The sequence below is a fragment of the Onychostoma macrolepis genome, chromosome 08, assembly GCF_012432095.1.
Source record: "Onychostoma macrolepis isolate SWU-2019 chromosome 08, ASM1243209v1, whole genome shotgun sequence".
Classification (NCBI taxonomy): domain Eukaryota; kingdom Metazoa; phylum Chordata; class Actinopteri; order Cypriniformes; family Cyprinidae; genus Onychostoma; species Onychostoma macrolepis.
The window spans coordinates 21,153,311-21,176,345 of record NC_081162.1 but is presented as its reverse complement, the minus strand read 5'-3'; the positions used below and the strand labels follow the sequence as shown (position 1 = coordinate 21,176,345).

The 23,035-nt window shown below is 37.7% G+C and overlaps 1 protein-coding gene across 3 annotated transcripts in view; it reads left to right on the top strand.

Annotated features, from left to right (window-relative positions):
* The first annotated feature begins 165 nt into the window (after positions 1–165).
* The window catches only part of abl2 (c-abl oncogene 2, non-receptor tyrosine kinase), a 36,552-nt gene continuing 13,682 nt past the window's right edge, over positions 166–23,035 (top strand). Inside the window, exons 1-2 of one of the 3 annotated variants that reach the window (XM_058784571.1) lie at positions 166–1,162; positions 21,827–21,991. In XM_058784571.1, the coding sequence (XP_058640554.1) occupies positions 922–1,162; positions 21,827–21,991 (406 nt within the window). In that variant the 5' untranslated portion in view covers positions 166–921. Of the gene's footprint in view, positions 1,163–18,632; positions 19,389–20,143; positions 20,880–21,826; positions 21,992–23,035 lie in introns of those variants that run through there. The other 2 variants (XM_058784573.1, XM_058784572.1) reach the window with 2 other exon arrangements.

Sequence of the window (23,035 nt, the reverse complement as noted above, 5' to 3'; positions counted from 1 at the left end):
CTATGATTTTTATTTTATGTTTGTTTTTGTTATTTTAGGACATTAAGTTAAACTAAAGGAAGGTAAGAAACGTTGCTTTGGCAACTAACTGAGATAAAATGCGTTCAAATAGAATAGGCTACATGTTAATATATTTATTTTATTTTAAGTAAATGTTTTTTTCAATGGTTTTAGTTTTAGTTTACTATAATAACCCTCAATATTATTGAATATGATATTGATATAAATGAAGTAGCATTCTATGCTTTATATTGCTTTAACACACTTCAATAACAACTTTTTGTTTTTATTATTGTACTGTTTACATTACTCAGTTATTGTCCTGAAGATGTTATTCACTATATATTATAAATGAACAATTATCTTAATTTTGCTTATGTTAATATTCATGTATTAAAAAGAGAGGATCTTTGGCATCACCGCGATGATGGTGTGCTGCGCTCTCAGTCATTGGCTCGTGCAGCGCACGCCACTGATTCTGCGGTAAAGATGGCGGCGGCGGAGGGGGCGCGCAGCGGCTGGAGCAGAACGGAACGACCCCAGACGGGTCAGCTTTAAGAGAAACAGCGCTGGGGGCAAGAGGATCGTACATTCCCGTTTAACAGAGCCGCTTATCCGGTGCCGTTTGGTAGAATTTAACGATTAGACTGTGCGTTGTTAGCTGTTAGGTGGTGGGTGGGTTCTCTCGCTCTCTCTCATACACACACACACATACACACAGATTGCTAAGCTAAGCTAACGGAGCTCGGTCCGGTCCGGTAGAGGAGGAAGAGGAGGGGTGACCAGGAAGGGGAAGACTATCATCCCGAACAGAACAGGCCGTCGTCCCGCGGGTCGTTCTTTGGGGGATGTGAGCGGTCCAAACGGACGGCGGGTCTTTCCACGGATCTGTGTTATTTTCCCACCCAGAACACTCGCAGGATGGGACAACAGGTAGGCCGCGTGGGAGAAGGGGCTTCCGCGGGGATCCAGACCCCACCGCAGGGGCAACAGCAGCAGGGCAGATCGAACCGGGCCAGCAGCTCCGGGAGGAGACCCCGAGACGGCGGCGGCAGCGGCAACATCAACATCACCGGGACTCCACCGGGCAGAACTGCCGCCGCCGCCGCTGCAGCGAACATCATGCTGGATCCAGGAATCAATGTTTTCACCCTGCATTCAGGTATGAACCCATTCACGTCTTCATTGTGCATGTTTATTGTTTTGAGTCAACTTGCTTATCATTGGCGGTGAAGTGTGGAGCTGCTCTCCGGTTTAGATGGATCCATCAGGATCGGCGGAAATACTCCATGACTCTCAGGCTGTGTTGCAAAATCTAGTGTGCTGCCTATCTAGACAGTGCTATTTTGACATCACGAATGAGTTCAAACATTTATTTAATCCCTAAACTTGCTCTCTAGGTAGACAGCTTACAATGTTTTCTGACACATTCACCGAAATGTGGTGAATATAAGAGCTCAGGTCAGCCAGTTTGAATAGCTATTTCTTATAAACAACACTTATTATCTTAATGACTTGTGTGACTTGGTAGAAAACAAGACCGTAACCATGTCTTGAACACAGGGGGGGACGAAACACATTTCCTTCGGATTTTGACATGGACGAGCACTGTTAGACCAATTGAGGCGGACCATCCTAAAAATGTAACATATTAAACTTGTTTCATCCTAACAACAGGCACAGCAGAGCAACATCAAGACAATATCTGATTTTTTAGGGATGTCTGTGGTGTTTACGGCTCTGGTAGAAGCAGTTTGTGAATTTAACATGGGTTTTGTAAATGGTGAAGCATGGTCAGTGTCTGGTCCATTGGGACCTTTCTTTGTAGAGTATAACGGTGTGTTGCTGTAATTTCTAGGTTCGAACCCAGTATGTTTCGATCTATTTAATAACAACATTACCCATTCCAAGATTGGCTGTCACTGAAATTAGTGTATTGTGAAACTCTTGATTGGTTAAAAGCATTGTCAAAATGACAAATTAGTGTGCTGTCACTTAAAACTATCCAAAATATGCTTCTGAGATGTATCAGCAGTACTGACAGTGTTTACATCATCTTCTCTTTAAGATCTTGTTAAAGCTATAGAAATATTTCTGTGGAGATGTATTTTTTCATGTATTTATAAGATTCGAATATGAGCGAATTCCACCTTGACCACCTTAGCCCCTAGTGTAAAAGTATATAGTTAAAAATGCTGTGTAACGTCATTTATGCCACCGCTAAGCAGCATTAAACAGTATGTGTAAAGACACATAACTGCCACTTCAGAAGCGTTTCTGCGCCACCTTTGCAGTGTAAATTTGCCATTTGATGTAGACGATTGTGGTTGTTTAAGGGCGGTAACTGAATTGAGAAGGGGAAGTTCAGACACAATACTATCCTAACTGTAGAAATGCTATCTGATGGCTGTTATTTGATAGGGACTGGCATTTATTGTCTCTTATGAAGCCCTTGCTGGTGGGAAAGCTGCTGGGGAAGCCACCGCTTTCTCGAATTTTGCTTGTAAGTGATTTCACGGACTCATTTGTTTCAGGCAGTAACACAAAACACATATTTGATTGTAATACTGTTTGTCTGGCAATAATGTGTCACACAGATTTATCTTATCTTAAATCTCATATTCCAGGAGGTGTTGTTGGGATTATTGTGACTGTGGCTGGGATTACATTAGCTGTCGAGACATAATCTTGGATGGTTTTAAAGGAACAGTGTTGTCTGTTGTCCATTACCCAGGAGCTGCCTTAAGTCTCTATAACTATAACTCTAAGAAGCGTTGTGCCCAGTGCTGGTCTCATCTCCACAGGGTGGGTTGATCAACGCCAAAGAGGAGCTTGTCACATCTTGACAGTGAAACCCTTCGGCTGGAAACACTGACTTATGAGGGCTGCAGATGAGTTATTTTTACTCCCATTGCTTATAACCAGACATATAGCTGTGGCTGAAAGTCATTTGAATAATCAGGATAAAAATTGTAGGGTTACAGGCCTGACTAACTGCCATGATCACTTCATCAGACACATCTTATATCTGACACCGAAATCTGTTAGAGGGAGACTAGGACATCTTTTAGAACGGTGGTTCCCAACCAAGTTCCTGGAGGCCCCCCAACATTGCACATTTTGCATCTCTCCTTTGTCTGACACACCCATTTCAGGTCTTGGAGTCTCTACTAAAGAGCTGATGATCTGAATCAGGTGTGTTTGATTAAGGAGACATGGAAAACATGCAGTGTTGGGGGGCCTCCAGGATAGTGGTTGGGAACCAGTGTTTTAGAACATCTAGAATGTCTGTCTAAACTCTAGAGGAAAGAGTAACTTGAGTAATTTTTGCCAGTCAAAGCAGATTGATTGGAATAAACACTGATTTTTCTCCCTGTAGCACAGTTAGTTGGAGTGACTAGCTTAAAGATTTAAAGGTCTTTAGAAGATTGATGCGGAAAATTTTGTTGTTTATCTGTGAAATTGCTTTAATAGGGTGTCAGAGCCTCATCTGTGAGGTTAAAGAGATAATTCACCTTAAAATAAAAACATGTGTTGTTGTTTACTCATACACGTGTTGTTTCAAACCCGTATGCGTTTAGTTTTTCCTATAATACTACAATAAGATCTGATTTGTTAACATTAGTTAAGTACATTAGTTAATATGAACTAACAATAAGCAATACTTCAGCATCATTTATTAATCTTAATTTTCATTTTATCATTAACTAATTACTTCTTTTAAAGCAGAAGTTGGATGTTTTCATTAATCCACTGTAAGGTAACATGAACAAACAATGAATAATTGTGTTTTTATGAACTCATATTAACAAAAATTAATAAATGCTATGAAAACACATTGCTCATTGTCAGTTCTTGTTGGCTAATGCATTAACTAATGTTAACATATAAAACATTATTGCAAAGTGTTAGCCTATGATTTTTTTTCTTAGAACACAAAATATGTAATATACAGTGGCATGGAAAAGTTTGGGAACCCCTTGCAGAATCTGTGAAAATGTGAATAATTTTAACAAAATAAGAGAGATCATACAAAATGTATGCTATTTTTGGATTTAGTACTGTCCTTAGTAAGATATTTTTCATAAAACATGTTTACATAGTCCACAAGACAAATACATTATTAAAATAACCCCCCTTCAAAAGTTTGGGAACCCTTGGTGTGGGTTACCTGGATGATCTACGACTGTTTTTTTTGTTTTGTGATAGTTGTTCATGAGTTTCCTTGTTTGTTCTGGACAGTTAAACTGAGCACTGTTCTTTAGAAAAATCCTCCATGTCCTGCAGATTCTTCAGTTTTCCAACATCTTTTGCATATTTGAACCCTTTCCAGCAGTGACTGTATGATTTTGAGATCCATCTTTTCACACTGAGGACAATTGAGGGACTCAAACACAACTGTTAAAAAAGGTTCAAACATTCACTGATGCTCCTGAAGGAAACACGATGCATTAAGAGCCGGGGGAATGAAAACTTTTTGAATTTGAAGATCAAGGTAAATTGTACTTTAATTTGTCTTCTGGGAAACATGCAAGTATCTTCTGTTGCTTCCGAAGGGCAGTACTAAATGGAAAAAAAATTATATTTCAACAAAATAAGAAAGATTTCTTTGATCTTCATCCTGTTCAAAAGTTTTCACCCCCTGGCTCTTAATGCATCGTGTTTCCTTCAAGAGCATCAATGAATGTTTGAACCTTTTTTAATAGTTGTGTTTGAGTCCCACAGTTGTCCTCAGTGTGAAAAGATGGATCTCAAAATCATACAGTCTTTGCTTGAAAGGGTTCAAATATGCAACAGATGCTGGGAAACTGAAGAATCTGCAGGACATGGAGGATTTTTCTGAAGAACAGTGCTCAGTTTAACTGTTCAGAACAAACAAGGGACTCGATGAACAAACAACAGTGGTAGATCATCCAGGTAACCACACACAGTATTAAGAACCAAGGGCTCCCAAACGTTTGAAGGGGGTTATTTTAATAATTTCAGCTATTTTTTGTCTTGTGGAGTGGACTATATGTAAACATCTTTTATGTAAAATATCTTACTCCGGACCATACTAAATAAAAAATCACATGCATTTTATATGATCTATCTTATTTTGTTAAAGTTATTCATATTTTCACAGATTCTGCAAGGGGTTCCCAAACTTTTGCATGTCACTGTATAGTGGGTGACCAATATATCAATAAGATGTTATATTGTCTGATCTCAACATCTCAACATCAGCTGATATGTTTTTCTGTTTGGCCACAAAGTGTCAGAAATGGTACTTATTTTTGTATTGTTCTTTATTTGTGAAGAATACTACAAGTGCATCTCAGAAAATTAGAATATCATGAAAAAGTTAATTTATTTTCTTGTAACTTATTTCAAAAAGTGGAAATTTCATATTTTTAAAGTAAAACATTTCAAAAAAAAAATTTTTTGTTTTAATTTTGATGATTAGAGCTTACAGTTCACGAATGTCAAAAATCCAGTATCTCAAAATATTAAAGTATTTCCTAAGATCAATCAAAATAAGGATTTGCAAAACAGAAAAGTTCAAGTTCTTTAAAGTATGTTGATTTATGCACTCAATACTTGGTCGGGGCTCCTTTAGCACAAATTCCAGCATCAGTGAGGTGTTGCATGGAAGCGATCAGCCTGTGGCACTGCTGAGGCACTATTGAGCCTTCAGCTTGTCTGGATTGTTGGATTGACTGTTTCTCATCTTTCTCTTGAAAATATCTCATAGATTCCATATGGGGTTCAGGTCAGGCATGTTGGCTGGCCAATCAAGCACAGTAATATCATGGTCAGCAAACCACTTGGAAGTGGTTTTGGCACTGTGGGCAGGTGCTAAAGTCCTGCTAGAAAAGGAAATCAGCATCTCCATAAAGCTTGTCAGCAGATGGAAGCATAAAGTGCTCCAAAATCTCTTGGTAGACTGCTGCATTGACTTTGGACTTGATAAAACACAATGGACCAACACCAGCAGACGTCATGGCACCCCAAATCATCACTGACTGCGGAAACTTCACACTGGATTTCAAGCAGCTTGGATTCTGTGCCACTCCAGTCTTCCTCCAGACTCCAGACCTTGATTTCCAAATGAAATGGAAAATTTACTTTTATCTGAAAAGAGGACTTTGGACCACTGAGCAACAGTCCAGTTCTTTTTCTCTTTAGCCCAGGTAAGATGCTTCTGACGTTGTTTCTGTTTCAGAAGTGGCTTGGTAGCCCTTTTCCTGAAGACGTCTGAGCATTGTGACTCTTGATGCACTGACTCCAGCTTCAGTCCACTCCTCGTGAAGCTCTCCCAAGTGTTTGAATCAGCTTTGCTTGACAGTATTCTCAAGCTTGCGGTCATCCTTGTTGCTTGTGCACCTTTTCCTACCCAATTTCTTCCTTCCGGTCAACTTTGCATTTAATATGCTTTGATACAGCACTCTGTGAACAGCCACCCCTTTCAGTAATGACCCTCTGTGACTTACCCTCTGTGTGGAGGGTGTCAATGTTCGTCTTCTGGACCATTGCCAAGTCAGTAGTCTTCCCCATTATTGTGGTTTCAAAGAACAAGAGATACCCGGAATTTATACTGTAGGGATGGTAATTTATTGAAACTCAAATGTAAATATTCTAATATTTTGAGATACTGATTTTTTTACTTTCATTAGCTGTAAGCTCTAATCATCAAAATTAAAACAAAAAAAACGTTTGAAATGTTTTACTTTACATGTAATGAATCTAAAATATATGAAAGTTTCACTTTTTGAAATGTTACAAGAGAATTTTTCATGATATTCTAATTCTTTGGAGATGCACCTGCATGATAGGATTACAGAATCAATAAGTTATTTTAAGTATACACTTTTTTTTTTTTTTTTTTTTTTCAAGTTTATTCTTTTATATTGATTTTTCAAATTGTTTATTTCTAATATAGTTAAGTACAAAATATTTAACTATCTTTAATGGTAATGTGTGATGTTGTATATTTAAATCGGCCATCTGCCACCCTTATCTGTAATATAGCAGCATCGGCCCTTAAAAAGATCCATATTGAAAAAGAAAGAAAAAGCATATGATTTTGGATTTTTTGGAATTAGTGTGAGTAAATATGACACATTTTTTTTTTTTCAGATGAAATGTGAAATTGCTGAGGGTTGCAGAATCACTGTAGTACTCTCATTAACATCCTGTAACATCAATGGGAAGCTTTCTCACTGTTTGATTTTGAAACACTGCAGTGCGGTCATCACTCAGAGTCTGATGACTATGCAGAGGCATTGGGGGAGGTGGACTACTCGATTTCCCAAATCATTTCGGCCCAATAGGGCATTCAGGACATCGGCAGATGACTCATTTCAAGCTCGGAGCGAAATTCCGTCAGTTCCAGGAGAATATTCATCTTTTTTCTAACTAGTGGAATTCCATGGAAGCTACTGTGACGAATTGTTCTTAATTGACCTGCGTGGTCAGACGGAGGGATAAATGAATAAATGAGTGGTCCTGTCTGCGTCTCCCATCCCCTGCGGACATCTAGTGAGTCAGCCTGCTGCCGTTGTGAGGTCACAGGGCCAATTCCACAATCTTTTTATTTATTTATCAACTCTGTCCTGTACCAGCAGGCTTTTATTATTTCAGTAGGGTGGTGCAAAGTGCTGCCCTGAACCTAATGTAGTCCAAAGTACCAAAACGATTGATTTTTAGAGCTCAGAACAGTGTGGACCTTCAGTTGGCACATTTTCAGAAAGCAAAAATTATAGATAATTTGTCTAAAGCTGTTCCATCATTTTATATCTATGCATTTCCAAGCCACAATGTTGATATTTTGCAGTGGCTTCAAATGAGACTCATTCAACGAGAATTCAGTCCAGACTGACTGTTAAAGAAATATGAGAAAACAGTGTGGATGGTTTTGAGTGAAGTTATGGCTTTTGGGCTGTATGTACATCATCATTTTGTTTCTGGTAAGCAGGCATAGTGCTGCTGTAATTGAGTTGTAATTGTGTTACATAAATCTCTGTTTTATCTTTTATCTTTGAATGGACAGCACTATAACACGTGTGAAATTCCCAGGATGTAAGATGATAGGAATTAGGGACTAAATTATATTAAACAATCCATTTTTTGATACGTGAGAGAGATTGAAGCAAAACAGCTGAGGAGAAGTTTTATAAAGTAGTCTCAGACTTCTTTCTGACTCATTGTGAAGACCTGATGGGACTCTCTTGGCCCAGGGTTCGATCGAGTTGTTGTTGCACCACTAGAGGTCATTAGAACACTTTTTTGGCACTAGGCTAAAACAGAGTATCAATGTTCATTTCATAGTTTTTTAAACATGTCTAGTTGATGTTGCATTTGTCAGTTATGATTTGGATACTCATCTTGGTGTGAAAGTGGGTGCCTGTGCTCTCCTAGCCACCCTCTAATCCTGCTTCATTTTAACAGCCTTATCTGGTTCCATCCTCTCCTTGCATCCTTATTAAGGTCTGGATTAGATGACACACTGGAGTAATTCTTGTGTGTTGAGGCAGTGATGGAACTAAGGAACTCTTCAATTCAGTGTCTTTCTCCTTTGCCGTTCCTTGCAGATCAGTGGTTTTCAGTGTTTTTCTCTCTAGACCAGTCATAGCTGGTTAGCCATTTTCAGCTCTTTTGGCCCTGTGCTTGGAACTGATTCATTGAAACAGGCAATTTGAAAGAACTGATTCATGGAAATGAAAACAATTAAAAGCATTTTTCTGCGCTTCCCTGTGGAGAAAATTACATTTTTATTTAATTTTTTATATTTTTTTTCAGTGCAAATGTTATAACTTTTTCAAATCTTTTTAACATTTATTATTTTTAAATATTTATTTACTTAATTTTTCCCCTCAAAGATGATTGTGTCTTCATCTTTGCCTTTTAGATGGTCTTTGTCTTCTCCTTTAGTACAGTTAAAATATCTCCAAAAAACATTTCTGACCCAATAAAAACCCTGTTTGGCCTTTCATTCTTGGTCACATACACATCAAAGTAGTTCTAATGAATCCCAGTTGAATCCCATCAGCAAAGCGTCTGTAGCCTTTCTGAGCGCTACGATATGTCTTGGAACACAGAGTGAGTAATCCCACAATTCAGTAGTGAAATCCAAAGGGACAGAGGGGAGATTAGGGTTAAATCCAGGAGACCGGCATTATCACCAGAGAGAGAGACGTGTCCTAGCATCTGTTTAGTTCAAGTGTCATCGCCATTCCCTTTTCCAGCCTTTGTGCATTTTTATGCTGTTATTGTGAATGTTTTTGTTTATTTTTCGTGCGTCATGTTCACTCCACGGGAAGTTTCTGAAACGGAGTGTTCCGTTTCACTAATAACATAAATTCACTGTTATATCACGATTTTATCACACCCTCGAGCTGTAGTACAGCTCATTTGGTATTGATAATGGACGTTTGAATCAAACGTGTTATGATCTGTGAAGTACGCCATAATTAAATCCACTGGCAGGTTTGTCAACACCCAACAACCATGGTAGTTAAATGGATGACTCCTCCTTGGTGCTATTGAGGACATAATGCATGTTCAGACAGGATCTTCACAGCCTGCCAACACTTCCTGATTACAAGACCACTTGGCTGATTCAATCCATCCGTCTCATTTACTCTCCATAGACTGTAATGGGTTTAGCCCACCAGGCTCATTAAATACTGAAGGCTTAAGCTGTCTTATCTATGAGACCGAGTTAATGCAGTCACCCTCACCTGGTGACGTGGCTGGCTTAACCACCACGGTTTAATTTCCTTTGAGAATGTGTATTTTAAAGCTTTCGTCTTTAAAAATGTACTTCTCACATTCTGTATGAAATGCAGGCCCTGTAGGTGTTGCTTGGTTAAGTAGGCTCTTTTTAGACCTGCACAAAGAGGTGTTATGTTTGTGTTCATAGAGATTTGTCTAAAACTAATAATTCATATTTATTATATGTCTGGTTAGACATAACACTATCTCAAATTTGGGGCCAATAAAATTTTTTAAATGCAAGGATGCATTTATTTGAATAAATATTATTATTATTATTTGTGAAATATTATTACAACTTAAAATAACCATTTCCTACTTTAAAACATTTTAAAATGTAATTTATTTCTGTGATGTCAAAGCTGAATTTTTGAGCAGCCATTACTCCAGTCTTCAGTGTCACATGATCCTTCAGAAATGATTCTAATATGCTGATTTGGTACTAAGAAAACATTTATTTTCTTATCAATGTTGAAAACAGTTGTGCTGCTTAATGTGATACTGTTGTTTTTTTTTTGTTTTTTTTTTTTTATTGTTTGTTTTTTCAGGATTCTTTAACAAATCGAGAATTCAAAAGAACAGCACTTATTTGAAATTGAAATGTACTGTCTGTCACTTTTAATCAATTTAATGCATCCTTGCTAAATAGAAGCATGAATTTCTTTAAACAAAAACCTTTCTGACCCCAAATGGAATGGTATTGCATAAATAACAAAGCTTTTCATTATGTAATTCTGTTTCATCAGTGCCTATGGAATGAGCAAGTTAGCTGTTAGGAACCAGAGGATGAGGCTGTGAAAATTTCATCAGATATGGAGATATGAGCATTCTGACGCATTCTGTGCTTCCCACTCTGTTGTGGTAACCAGATCAACGGTGCATCAGATGTGTGTGCAAGCTGAGGTGGATGTTATTCAGAGGGAGCAGCCGCAGGTCTGGATGCTATCTGCACAAAAAAATGACTCCAAGCTAAAACTGAGATAGAGGGCAAGGATGGAAAGAGATTAAGGATTGTCTGATTAAGTGTGTAAATATGTAAATCTGTGTAAAGTCTTTTTCATTGATGTCACATCTTCTGGTTAAATTGCAGTGTTAACTAAAACCTCATGCGCTTATACAATCTAACACTTTTGCGGTTGTCGCTGTTATTGTTGACTGCAGCCGAGAAAAGATGATCGGAAATTATGCATATTGCTATCACATTGCACTAGTGCAAAGAACATGTAATTTCATAGAGTTTCCTCCTGATGGGGCTTGTAAGTGTCTTGAGGTGGCGTTGTGTTGCATAAGCTCTTTATAAGTACCTTTAAGCTGTAGGGCTTGTGTGATTTTTATGCTTGTACATGCTTGTAGAAAATTTGCATAAGATCCGTTCCAAAAAAAAAGAGCATTGTAAACTTTAGAGTTTGCCCACATGTTCCATCAAACTTTTGTTTCAAAAGAGTAAGAGCATGTTTAAAGGGAGCTTGTGTCAGGTCAATAAAGACTACGCTGACACCACAGGGTGAAAATATTGATCAGGTGTCAAAACAATGTTCCTTCAGAAAACCTCCTTCCTTTAGGTCATTATGTTTGCGCTGACTTGTCAAGCTTGGTGTTCTAGTCTTCTGATCCAGCATAAAGGAAAAGAGGGTCCCCGGGAGAAGCATTAAGCAGTCCCACAATGCTTTGCAGGTGTGGGTGTACTGCGGGAAGAGGTCCATTAGCACCTCCGATGGACAGGTAAATTACAGTAGCCAGGGTTCTGACTGCTGTGTAAGGCGTCAAATGTAGGCCTGAGTGAATGGCACCGGGCAATTTCCCATAATCCCAAGTGCGTTGTTATTCAGACCAGCCTGTCAGATTGATGGCCACAGGAATGGAGACCAATTGAAAGTTCACTCAGCACAGGTAAAAGGACATATCTGAGAGATGTGGTTGATATTTTCTCAAAGCTACAATAACTGTTCAAAAGTTTGGGGTTTCAGAAAGAGATACTTCTATTCAACGAGGATGCAACCAATCAAGTGACCGTAAGGTAAATTGTAATAACACAAAATATTTAAAATAAATACAGATCTTTTGAACTTTCTATTGATCAAAGAATTCTTCAAAAAATGGTATTATAGCATAATATCAACCAACACTCCTGTTTTCAACATTAATAATAATAATAAGAAGAAGAAGAAATATTTTTTGAGCATCAAATCGGCATATTAGAATGGTTTCTGAAGAGTCATGTGACACTGAAGACTGGAGTAATGGCTGTTGAAAATTTAACTTTGCCATCAGGAATAAATTACATTTTACATATACAATATTGCTGATTTTATTGTATTTTGCATAAGAGACTTCTTTTAAAAACATTTTAAGAAATCTTACCAACCCCAAATTTTTGAACAGTAGTGTTTTGGCATAAAGGGTCTGCAAGTTTTAAACAAGATAGTGTAGCATAACACAAACTCATGTCCTTATGTGGGTGAATTAAGATTTAAACCGAAATTGTTGCGGTAAGTGAGGTTGTAAATGATGTAATACTACTGTCTCAGGGCTCCAGACTGCAACAATAACGGTCGCATTTATGACCAAAAATATTAATTTGCGAGTTAATTTTTTGCTGAGGTCACCACTGGCGACTATGTATATTTACATGTTATGACTTTAAAAAAATTTTTCCTGATTGTATTGCGATCACATCTTTTGTGATGTTCACGTATTAAACTGAGATGATGTGCATCAAAGTTTTAGTGGAAAAAAGAGTTTCAAACAGTCCTCGTCTCTGCCGCACAGCAGCGTTGACGTGTTCTGACGATTTGCGCTACCTGCTCAGATTGTGCTACCAGCACCTTATTCATGAGGTTTAAGGCTTTTTTTAATGAATTTTTTTTTTATTGTTTAAAGAAATGCATTAAAAGTGAACTTGACAATTCTGAGTTACACTGACAAATAACAGTTTGAAAATGTGTTGTGTTCACTTTTTATTTTAAGTTGGACTAACTTAAATTTATTAAATTGCAATTACTTAAAAGTGTACACTCAATGGCCAAGTGATGCTTATCGTCCATGATATTGGAACAGATTCTGTGTAATAAACAATTCTTTGTGACTGTAAATTTCAAGTTGGAACAGACATTTAGTTCCCACTTTAAGTGAACCTTAGTTCCAAGGTCATGTACAAGATGGATTAAAATGCTGATAAAGTCAAGAAAAGATTAGACATGAACTCATGACCGTATGATTGAAATGTCAAAATGTAAAAAAAAAAAAAAAGTGGCACCTAAAAAAATAATAATTTGGCGCCTAAGTTTTTTTTCTTATAGGAGCCAATGGCTTATTACTCTATTTTTTTGTCTGGAGCCCTGTGTCTGTCACACATCCTGTCAGCAACTTTTGTAACCTTTAATTGGATATTTCAGCAAACTCTACAACTCTTTTACAAAAACTTGGCAGAACTATTGTAAATGTAGGCGTAAACATTTTTTGTGATCCGATCACTTTTGACTTTTTTTGTTTCTTTTGAAATCTGATTCGTCACATTTGGAGGTAGTCAAATACAAATAACAATGCTTTTATTTAAGTATTGTCAGTAGTATTTTATAAAAATACGTGAATGAATGAAAAGTTTCGTTTTTTTGTAGTTTGTTACATATTAATTATTTGATATGATTATTTAATATATTATAGTGTTTAGTATATTTTATTATTTGTTTAAGATAAACCATTATTGAATTACGTTTAGGTTACCTCTAATAGTAAAAGCTATTAAAAAGTCTATGTAAACACTAAACAGACCTTTGAAATGATCTAATCATTTGGCATTAGAATTGCATTCTTTTCCAGATATTTCTTCCTCAAAGGAACTAAAAGAATAATTTATTGGCTGTTAAAAACTGGAATGGGAATTGTTAAATTTATTACTTTTCCTATTGCTGTTGTTGACACACTCAGTTAATTGCGTATGGTAATTTCACAAGTACCCTCTTTGTATTGTAGTTTGTCTTCATCAGATTGTCTGTTGGCCTGTAATACAGCACTAGTCTTTTCAACTGGAGAGCCATTTACTGGAAAAGAGGAAGAGACTGAGAGGGGAGACAACTGTGCAATTGTTGTTGCTGAGTACTTATGTTGGATCCTCATTATTGTGAATGAACAGGATCTGTCCTTCTGTTTATGTGGGCCCATTGTTTGAGGAATCATTGTTCGGTGGTTCCTCTGTGCACGTACATAGTGTAATTATTCTGGGGGTATTTATGGCCAGATAGTTTTGTTTTGTGCTGGATCTAAAAATAGGCCTCGTCCTGCACCACATGGCTTCTGCTGTGATGTGCTGAGCGCTTTCAGATAAACAGGTGAGCATGTGCTGTCATTCCCTAGTGCAACACTTCACCAGCTCTCTGGGGTGTAATGGAAGTTCTTGCCTCACACCTCTGAAAGCTGAAGTGTGGTTTGTTCAGTTTTGAAATACTTTCTACTAGAGGTTAGGGCTGGGCGGTATATCGAGTTTGTACGATATATCGATATATTCTTTATAAGCGATACGGTATGAAGCAATACCATTAATATCGATATAAGTAGTTTGATACGAGCGCATCTGAAAAAATATCTAGGGAGGACACAGACTGAACTGCTGCAGAGAAAGTGCATAATACAATTTGTTCTACATGTATCAGGCTTTATATGAAGGGCTTTAAAATAAATCGTAAGATATAGTAGCCTAATTTATAGTTTCAGTTTAAAACTGCTCTGACAGAAAGGCTGTGTGTGCCGCTGACAGAGACGTGCTGTTTTCCTTAACGCATAACTTGCATTTCACATTCTCCGCTAATCTTCACAGACCATTTAGAACGAGCGCTGCCACGCGCATGCACGCCAAACAGACGGAGCGCAATAACTCTGACTAAAATATACATTTTGCTGAAATATTTGTAGTTGGAAAATAAATGTGACGTATGTAGAATTTTAAACCGACAAGTAAGTGTATTTGTATGATAGCACTAACTGTGAAGTGTAATGGGGAAATCAAAATAGCCTTTTTACTCAATTAGTCTGTGCTTTTTTATTATTTTCAATTTTAGTTTAGTAAATTTAACTTCTGCTTTAAAAGCATTATTTTTGTTTTTAGATTGCAATGTTAGAATGTAATGTGATTTTAACCCTTTTTGCACATAATATATGCTTTCATGCTTACATTCACTTTGTGTTTAATCCAAATACAAAATACAGAGATATATACCGTATACCACGCATCAGCCAAAAAATACCGAGATATTAATTTTGCTCATATCATTTGCTCATGAGTTTGGAATGGGACTATCTGGCAGAAAGTAAGCGTTTGGTGAATCTTGTTCAAAAACAGTCAGTTTTGCATTATTTATTCTTTTTGGTGACTCAGAAATGAGTTCATTAGTTCGTTTCATGGAAATAACTATCTGTCTATCCTAGGGCTGGGCGGTATATCGAGTTTGTACGATATATTCTTTATAAGCGATACCATATAAGGCAATACCGTTTATATCGATATACAGAAACGTTAGTTTGATACGAGCGCATCTGAAAAATATAGCGGAGGACACAGACTCAGCCACTGCGGAGAAAGTGCATAATCCAATTTGTTCTAAAAACATGTGACAAGCTTTGTATTAAGGGCTTTAAAAAAACACGTAAGATATAGTATAGCTTATAGTTTAAAACGGCTCGCCCTATCAGATGCTCTGACAGAAAGGCTGCATGTGCCGCTGACAGAGACGCTACTCACGCTGTTTAATGTGTTTGAGATCTGCTGTTTTCCTTAATGCATAACTTACATTTTACAGGTATATTCTCCATCTGTAAATGTTAGAAAGTCATGGAAATGTTTCCATTTTGCTGTCAGGAGTTCATGAGCCACCTTCTTCGCTAATCTCCACTAAACTTCACAGACTTCAGTGAACGAGCGCAATAATTCTGACTAAAATATATATTTCGCTGAAATATTTGTAGTTGGACAATGTGACATATGTAGAATTTTAAACCTACAAGTAAGTGAATCTTTATGATTGCACTAACTGTAAAGTGACTGTAATGGGGTAATCAAAAGAGCCTAATGCTTTTGTTCTTATTTATTTTCATTTTTAGTTTAGTGAATTTAACTTCTGCTTTAAAAGCATTATTTTTGTTTTTAGATTGTAATGTTACAATGTTAGAATGAAATGTGATTTTTGACCCTTTTTGCGCATAATAAATAGGCTAACATTGTTACATTCAGTTTATTAGTTTTCATAGCCATTAATATGTATTGTTTCGTTGGACAACATTGGGCAATATGTAAAAAAAAAAAAAAACATTTATATATTTAATACAGGTTTTAAAAAAATCCAGACACAAAAATGAAAATACCGAGAGATATACCGTATATCGCAAATCGGCCAAAAAATACCGAGATATGAATTTTTGCCCATATCACCCAGCCCTAGTCTATCCATACTCAGGCTATGAATGCAGGCAATTAGCACCTTGACAGGAGACCTACCACCATTTGTCTACCTGCCGACTTGCATGTGCTCGACTCTGCTTATCTCTCCGTCTTCTGGAATGAAAAGCTCTTCAGTCTAGAGAAAACTCCTGCAGTACAAGGGAACGTGGTTGTCCTTGAGCAGAGCTGTCTCCTGTGAGCTGCTGTTGCACATGAGAATGTTGGTCATAATTTCTTGCATGACAGATGTACTTGTCTCATTCCAGTGTAATCTTAGAGAGCTGTTCTGTACCGGGCAGGTGAGGTGTCTGATTTATTGGATTTCGGGGAGGAGTTGAGACTGTTGACCCATCACTATACCCTGCCCACTCTTGTTTAGTCATCCTTCCTCAGAAAGACTTTATAAAACATCCTGTGAATGGTGTGATTTTTGTGTGAAATGGTCGTAATTTGGTGTAATTATTCTTGAATGGGGTGGAATAAAGTGTAACGCATAATATTTTGCCTGGAATTGTTAAAGGGGTCATCGGATGCAAAATTCACTTCATGTTGTTTGAACATAAAAGTGTGTTGGCAGTGTGTGTACACAAGCACCCTATAATGATAAAAATCAACCCAGTGGTTTTTATTTAATCCCTAAAAATAATATGTGACCCTGGACCACAAAACCAGTCATAAGTGTTTTTCAAAATTGAGATTTATACATCATCTGAAAGCTGAATAAATACTTTCCATTGATGTATGGTTTGTTATGATAGGACAAAATTTGGCTGAGATAAAACTATTTGAAAATCTGGAATCTGAGGGTGCAAAAAAATCTAAATATTGAGAAAATCGCCTTTAAAGTTGTCCAAATTAAGTTCTTAGCAATGCATATTACTAATCAAACATTAAGTTTTGACATTTACAGTAGGACATTTACAAAATATATTCATGGAACATGATCTTTACTTAATATCCTAATAATTTTTAGCATAAAAAAAAAATCTATAATTTTGACCCATACAGTGTATTTTTGGCTATTGCTACAAATATACCCCAGCGACTTAAGACTGGTTTTGTGGTCCAAGGTCACATATCCCCTTTTTCAAATCAGGCCATTCTCAGCTTCTCGTCTATGTGACGTCACGCGGATGAAGGCCGCTAGAATTATGTTCGCGCAAATCATTCGTGATCCAGCTTCACTTGCATCAGAAGTGAGTAATAAGGGGTTTTTATTAATCTTTGCAATCTCCTTTCCTAATAACGTGCTAGTTAGCAAGTTTCGCGGCTAAATGCAGCTAAAGTAAACAGACTCTCAGTGCACGGATCGTCACCCCACAGAAGAGAGGGGTGGGGAGAGTAGAGCTCATTAGCATTTAAAGCAACATGCAACAAAACGGGTTGATGTCTGCACTACGCAGAGCTGATTTTGACATAGTAAAAAGGGTGTTGTTTTACACTACCATTGAGAAATTTTAACCAAAGACCGTAAAGACTCATATCAACTTGTGAAAAATGGGCATACGATGTCCCCTTTAAATATTACAGTTATCCATTTTGTCACATTTTACATTTTTACTAAAAGTCACTTTTAGTATTTTAAACAACTGATTAAAGTTTCTTGTGTTTTATTTATATTAAGGATAAATACTATATAATTTGAATATTGGCCTATTTTTTGTTAACCTGGACTTGGTGCAGAAACTCGATATGCAGTTTGACGTTATGTTGATCATGAAGGAATAGATGTTTAATGGCCTTTCAGATCAGGATGTTCTGTTCATAAGCCATGTCAGTTGAGAGCAGCCCCAGAGTACAGAGGTGCTAGTGCAGCTGCCGTAAGCCTGGCCTAAGCCCAGCACAACAGCTGCGCTAGACTCCCATCAGGACAAGGCCGTGCAGGTCAGTCCGTTCAGTATGGCCATTCACACCGCACACACAGTTCTCCTCAGCTGTCTCACAGCGAAGCTCCTGCACACAAAGACACACACAGAAAGCACATGTGTGCTGAGAAGCACACGCAGGACAAACACATGCGGCCACGCGACGTGCCCAACGCTGCTCAACTGCTACATCAGTCAGAAGTGTTGCATGAGAGAGTGAGGAATGAACTAGAACAGAGCTTCACATTGTAATCTATTGATCTGTCTGTCTGTCTGTCTTTCTATTTGTCTGTCGTTCTGTCTTTTATTCTATCTCTTTGCCCCTCTGTCATTCTGTCTGTTCTTTCTATCGTTATATGTCTGTCTGTCTGTCGGTTTGTCTATCGTTTTATCTGTCTGTCCATCATTCTGTCTGTCTGTCGTTCTATTGTTCTATTTATCTGTTCTATCGTTCTGTCATTTTCTATTTTTCTGTCTTTCTGTTCTATCTTTCTGTCATTCTATCTGTGTCTGTCTGTCTCAGTCAGAGTGAACAATAGACTCATAGAATGACAATCTATTTCTCTGTTTGTCATTCTGTTGCTCTATCTATCTGTCTCTCTGTCTGTCTGGCCTATGTAGACTAGAATTAAGACTTGAATCTCTTTTTCTTTTATGTTCACAGAATCCTTTTATTTCATGTCATCTAGTCTGTTGAGGTCTTGTGTGCTGATGTCTTTGATTATTGTTGAGAGGTTTTGGGTGTAACTGAATAACTGAGCATCCCATCTTAATACATTTTGCATGTTGCTCTGAAACTCAGGGGTACGTTTAATGTGGCACAGGCATTTTGCACTAGAGTTTCCACACCTCCATGCTTTTCCAGCCTCTCCCAAGAGGATGTTGCGTAGGGAGCACACATGGTGTAGAAATGGAACCATCTGCTCGTTCCTACCCCCTTCTAAAACCAACGGGCCCCCCAAACGCCTCCCCTCACAAGACATCCAATAAAACCACCCTCAGAACTCCACTCTTCCCATATCTCACACAAGCACATTTGGACATTTCTTACTCAGGGCAGTTGGCATGGAGGCCCACAATCAAGTCGCATTGGCATTCCGGCTGCGGGGTTGGAAACTCTGAGCTCTGAGCTGCACCGGAGACTCTGAAATGATTCAACCAAGAGAAGCATTGCAGATTTTTGTTTTGTAGCGTGAATTAAACCCGTAGTCTGAGGATTAGGGGCTAGAGTGGTTTCCCCATTAGCCCTTATACTGGAACTGGGATCATGTACTGGGAGCTGTGGATCAGTCAGCTGACTAGGACTGGGAAGCACTGCATGCTGGTCAGGAATAAAGGTAGGGCTGTATGTATGTGTGCGTGTGTGTCTGTGTGTGGCAAAGTCAGGTTTGCCACACAGGCCTTGACTGTCTCAGCTGCGTGTTCTTTCAGGTTTATTAAGTTGTGTAAGACCAGTCTTTGTTTTGTCTTGGTTATGTTGTGTCTTTTATTCATAATGATTGTTTCGAGTTTAATTTATAGGGACATTTTTGGACTTGTTGAACCATTTATTACATTTTGCCCTAATATTATTTTTTAAGGTTATTTATTTAGTTATGTCTAATCCGCTGTTGTTGTTATTTCTGTGGATAATGTGCATGTGTCAACACTAGGAGTTTTGTGTTTTTTTTTAGGGATGTTCAAAACTACATATTTAAAAAATCAACTAGTTGATGGGATGCTCAAACAACTAATTTACTAATCCATCTTAACTGGTAGCTTTGGGTTTACTTGACCTGATTGAATGAGTTTCTTAGTTGGCGTTGTTTACATAAGACACATTCTCTTATTTAACAACAGATGGTATAAAACGCAAATGTGTTTTTAAAATTTTGATTATTGGTTATTGCCGATATTCTTGTTACTGTTGTACACTAATAATTCAGTAACACTGTTAACAGTAATCTGTAAATTAATATTTGCTTGGTAATATAATGCTTTCAGTAATAATGTTGTGTTTTTTTTTTTGTTTTTTTTTGTTTTTTTAGCATTTACACTACTGTTCAAAAGTTTGGGGTGGGTAAGATTTTTAATGTTTTAAAAGGAAGTCTCTTATGCTTATAAAGGCTGTATTTATTTGATCAAAATACAGTAGAACTTATATTGTGAAATATTATTACAATGAAGTAGCTGTTTTCTTTGGATAGAAAGCATTTACATGAACTTGAAATGTTTTACATGAATTTAGCTATTCTTTAATGTGCCTTAGTATGTGAATGTTAATCATACATCAATTCCATGGTATTACTATGTGATTCAGCCCCTCTACTATGGTGACACCACAGTAGTTTTGTTAAGGTAAACCTATCCTAATCTCAGAGCCAGAATTTGTTTCATAATGATCAGTAAAGGGAGTTTTCTGATGCCTTTTCATTTCTAAGTCATCCGATGTTTTGTCCTGCCACACATTTCCCCTAAGGAAAGGGGCAGCTGCCCAGACATGCTTGGTGTGTGTGTGTTTGTGGCTGGTTGACAGCTGTAGAGGAAGACTAGCAGACGCAGGCATGCTTAAGGCGTGGGGACTCTCCCACACCATTTTTCCAACCTCAAAGCCGTTTCATGCTCCTCCTCTCCTTAAGAAGTTCCTTAAGAGTCAAACCCTCTCAGACAGAAGCAGAACCCTCAACACTTCAGGTCTGTGTTTTATTACATGTGAGATCAGAGAGTAATCTAGCACTGCTAGATTATGCCACTGAAGACTTTGCCATCCAGCAGCAGTTTTGAGGAAGAAAGGGTCAGGCTGACCAACCTGTCCAACCCACAGGATGTGGACCACTATTGCTTCGCAGGTAGACAACGCTGTAACGGTGCACTGAGCGCCAGTGATTTATTTATTTTTTTTTGTGGAGTATCTCAGGTTGAGGGATGTGTATTTGTTGTTGTTGTTGTTTTGTGTGTGTGATCAATGTGGAAGCTGTTACTTGGTCAAATGGTTTGCTCTTGGGGTGTTTCCAGTGGTCATCTGCTTTTCACAAATAAAGTGTTTGGAAATTCTTCGGAATTTTTTTGAAAAAAAATTAGATCAATACTAATTGTATATTAATGTTGTTGCAATGTATAGTAAGTACATTTTCTATTTTTATTAGTATTCAGAAAATATTTAATACATTTTAGTCTGCTGCATTTATTGTTTATATAGAATTAACTTTTCAGTTTTTATTATATTTATATATTATAATATTTTTAAATAATAATAATAATTGTTATTAATATTATTATATATGTATATATGTTAAAAATATACATGCAACATTTTCTCCAATAATTCTTTGTGGATTGTAAAATATTTCAATAATTATTGACTGCATTATTGACAAAATGCCTTTTAATTTAATTTTGTTAATTTATTAATTTAATTAATTGAATGTCAATTGATCATTAACGTTCCTAGCATCTAGCACTTACAATTTTTTATAAAGATTTATTGTTTGCACAAATTACTTGCAAAAAAAAAGAGAGATCATTAAGTGAGGTATGACGCAAGGATTTAATTTTAAATCAACCTCCTTGTTGTCATTTTGCGTCAGATGGTTGCAGTTTCTTCACTTCTCTTCTCCCTCCCCACCTTGACGTTAACGTGTACGTCAACTCCTGAAACCCCTCCCCTCATACACTGACTCATTTTGCCCTTCCCAGGAGCCTTGTCTCATTTGAGATGTCATATGCTCCATCAACAACTGCTTATGTTTTCTGTTACTCATATAGCATGTTATTTGTCTCTCTTTCTTCCCGACAGAGGCCCTGCACAGGCCGTTTGGACTGGACTCGACGTCGCTGACGGAGGCGGTGCGCTGGAGCTCGAAGGAGAATCTGCTGGGTGCTGCGGAGAGTGACCCCAACCTCTTCGTTGCGCTTTACGACTTTGTTGCCAGTGGTGACAACACACTGAGCATCACGAAAGGTATGATTGTCGAAAGGAGATGAGTGGTTGCGCAACATGCGGTGCTTAGTTTCACGGAACACTTTTAACAGTTTGATCTCCACCTCTGTACACAGATGACAAACTATATTACACTGATAGTATAAACTCAAGTGAAACCCAAGACCAGTTTTAATACCAGGAAAAAACAAAGCTGGAGAATGTTTTCACAACTGTTATGGATCACTTCCTCTCTTTATAACAAGGACACCGTGCATCTTTCCTTTTCCTTCTATCACTCTCCTTCCTCTTTTCTATACTTCAGAGCTACTTCTTCCTCTTCCCAGCAACAGTGTGTAGGATCAAAGAATCGAGCTAAAAAAGAAAACGGATGCTAAACTTTGAGTTTCATTCAACTGAGGAGCATAAAACACATGGGCACCAACCTGAGCCATATGCGCTAACGCCCACAGCTCTTTCCATAGACTTTGGGACTTGAGTCAGGCGGGTCTATGTTCAGATGCTCCATGCTGAACAGCTAACGCTAATACCCATTTTGAAGTGTAATCCCATCAGCTGGGTGAAAAGCAGGTGGGTAAACACAGTCTAGCCCAAGAGAAGAGAGTTCAGAGAGAGGGAGTTAGCAGTCTGCTCTTTCCCTCTGAAGTACCCGCTAATGGCCGGATATGAAATGTTGTCTGGTTGGCACCAATGCGCCAGCCTCTTCTTGCCTTGTCGCGAGGGCCTTATTGCCGCGCCAGTGTCGATTTAGGGTTGGTAAAAAAGCACTTGGTGTCTGAAAGCTAGCAGGCCTGAACTATGTTTCCTTGGCAGGAGGAGAGCACCCTCTGCTGGACCTTTGCTTGATCAAAGCAAGACAAAGGAAGAGGAGGAAATTAAACAAAATGTATCATTCAAACTACCATTCAAAAGTTTGGGGGCAGTAAGATATTTTTTAAAGCAGTTTATTATTCTCAGGAAGGATGCATTACAATTATCAAAAGTGACAGTGAAAGACATTTATAATGTCACACAAGATTTCCATTTAAAATAAATTATTTTGAACTTGTGATTTATCAGAGAATC